General features: G+C 50.4%; 1 protein-coding gene across 1 annotated transcript in view; it reads right to left on the bottom strand.

Annotated features, from left to right (window-relative positions):
- Nucleotides 1-1,199, bottom strand: part of LOC126508273 (preferentially expressed antigen in melanoma-like protein 7) — a 13,588-nt gene extending 12,389 nt beyond the window's left edge. The window contains exon 1 of the mRNA XM_050153428.1: nt 913-1,199. Within this exon, the coding sequence (XP_050009385.1) occupies nt 913-1,199 (287 nt within the window). The remainder of the gene's footprint in view (nt 1-912) is intronic.
- Between the last annotated feature and the right edge of the window lie 96 nt (nt 1,200-1,295).

Raw genomic sequence — 1,295 nt, forward strand, 5'->3', positions numbered from 1 at the left:
TCACACAGCACAGCTGCAGGGAACCGCTTCTCTTCTCAGCCCACTGCAACAGCCGCGCTTGCTGGTCGTCCTGGGGGAGCTCAAGTTCAGTGACCATCTTCAAATGCCGCCGCCTCAGTGTGGGTCTAGAGAGGCCCTTCACGCCTTGCCGCTCAGGCAAGGATTCTGCTGAGGGCTCTACTCTCTTTCTTCCAGTCCACACTTCCCAGAAGTCATGGCAGACCTTCCTCAAGTCCACCACCCGAAGCTTCTGTCCTCTGTGGATAAAAGAGAAGTGCCAGGAGGTAAATCCCCGAGACCCAAAGCTGAGCCAGTCGGTGGTGGCGCATGCCTTTAATCCCAGCACTTGGGAGGCAGAGGCAGGCGGATCTCTGTGAGTTCGAGACCAGCCTGGTCTACAGAGCTAGTTCCAGGACAGGCTCCAAAACCACAGAGAAACCCTGTCTCGAAAAACCAAAAAAAAAAAAAAAAAAAAAAGACCCAAAGCTGTTTTCTCCCTCTTGGAGGGGTCTCCCTACTCTGTTTTGTCTGCTTCAGATTCGTGGTTTTCAGTGCTGTGTTCCCAGTCCAGAGCCTCAGGCTTGTCAGGCATGAATACTTTGCCCGAGCTGCACCTGAAGGCCCATCCTATTCTTCCATTCAGTTGCTCTGGACTTCTGTCGGCTACTATTTCTACTACCCAGTGAAGACACAGGCACAGGGTCATTCTTCTGTGGCTGCATCTGTTCCAAGAGGTATCTTATACTAAATTGACATCTGTTACAAGTATTCAACAGGAGCCAAAGCCTCAGCAGCCCTTCTATACTGGCCAAAGCCTCTGATCCATCTTTGACCCCATACTCCCTGAGCCCAGATGTCCCTCCCTTCCATATATTCCAGTGTGCCATTTGGCATTCTGTGGTTACTGTTTACCTGGGGCGAAACCTCCGTCGCAGCCATGTGTCTACTCCATCTAGCATAGCCTGATAGATCTCCAGGTTGGGGTTGTTCATCAGAAACCCAGCAGGAAGGCAGGGGTAGGGCCAGTCTGCCACCAGAACCTTAATTATCTTTTTTCGTCTCTGAGTGTCGGCCTCCTTGAACAGTGGGGGAAAGAGCACCATTGGCAGGTTCTGCAGAGTAGAGATGGTCAAGGCCTCATTCCTCACCAGGCTCTGCACTCCCAGCTGTAGGAGTGTGGGTGGGGCCTGGAGGGTCATTCTGATGGATGTTTAGGGAGATGGTCCTGAGGAAGAATTTAGGAGAAAATATATTTTCAGAGTCTTTTTTTTTTTTTTTTTTTTTTTTTTTTTTTT

This window comes from Alexandromys fortis, unplaced genomic scaffold (assembly GCF_014885135.2).
Source record: "Alexandromys fortis isolate MF-2015 unplaced genomic scaffold, M_Fortis_MF-2015_v1.1 scaffold_88, whole genome shotgun sequence".
In the NCBI taxonomy this organism is placed as follows: domain Eukaryota; kingdom Metazoa; phylum Chordata; class Mammalia; order Rodentia; family Cricetidae; genus Alexandromys; species Alexandromys fortis.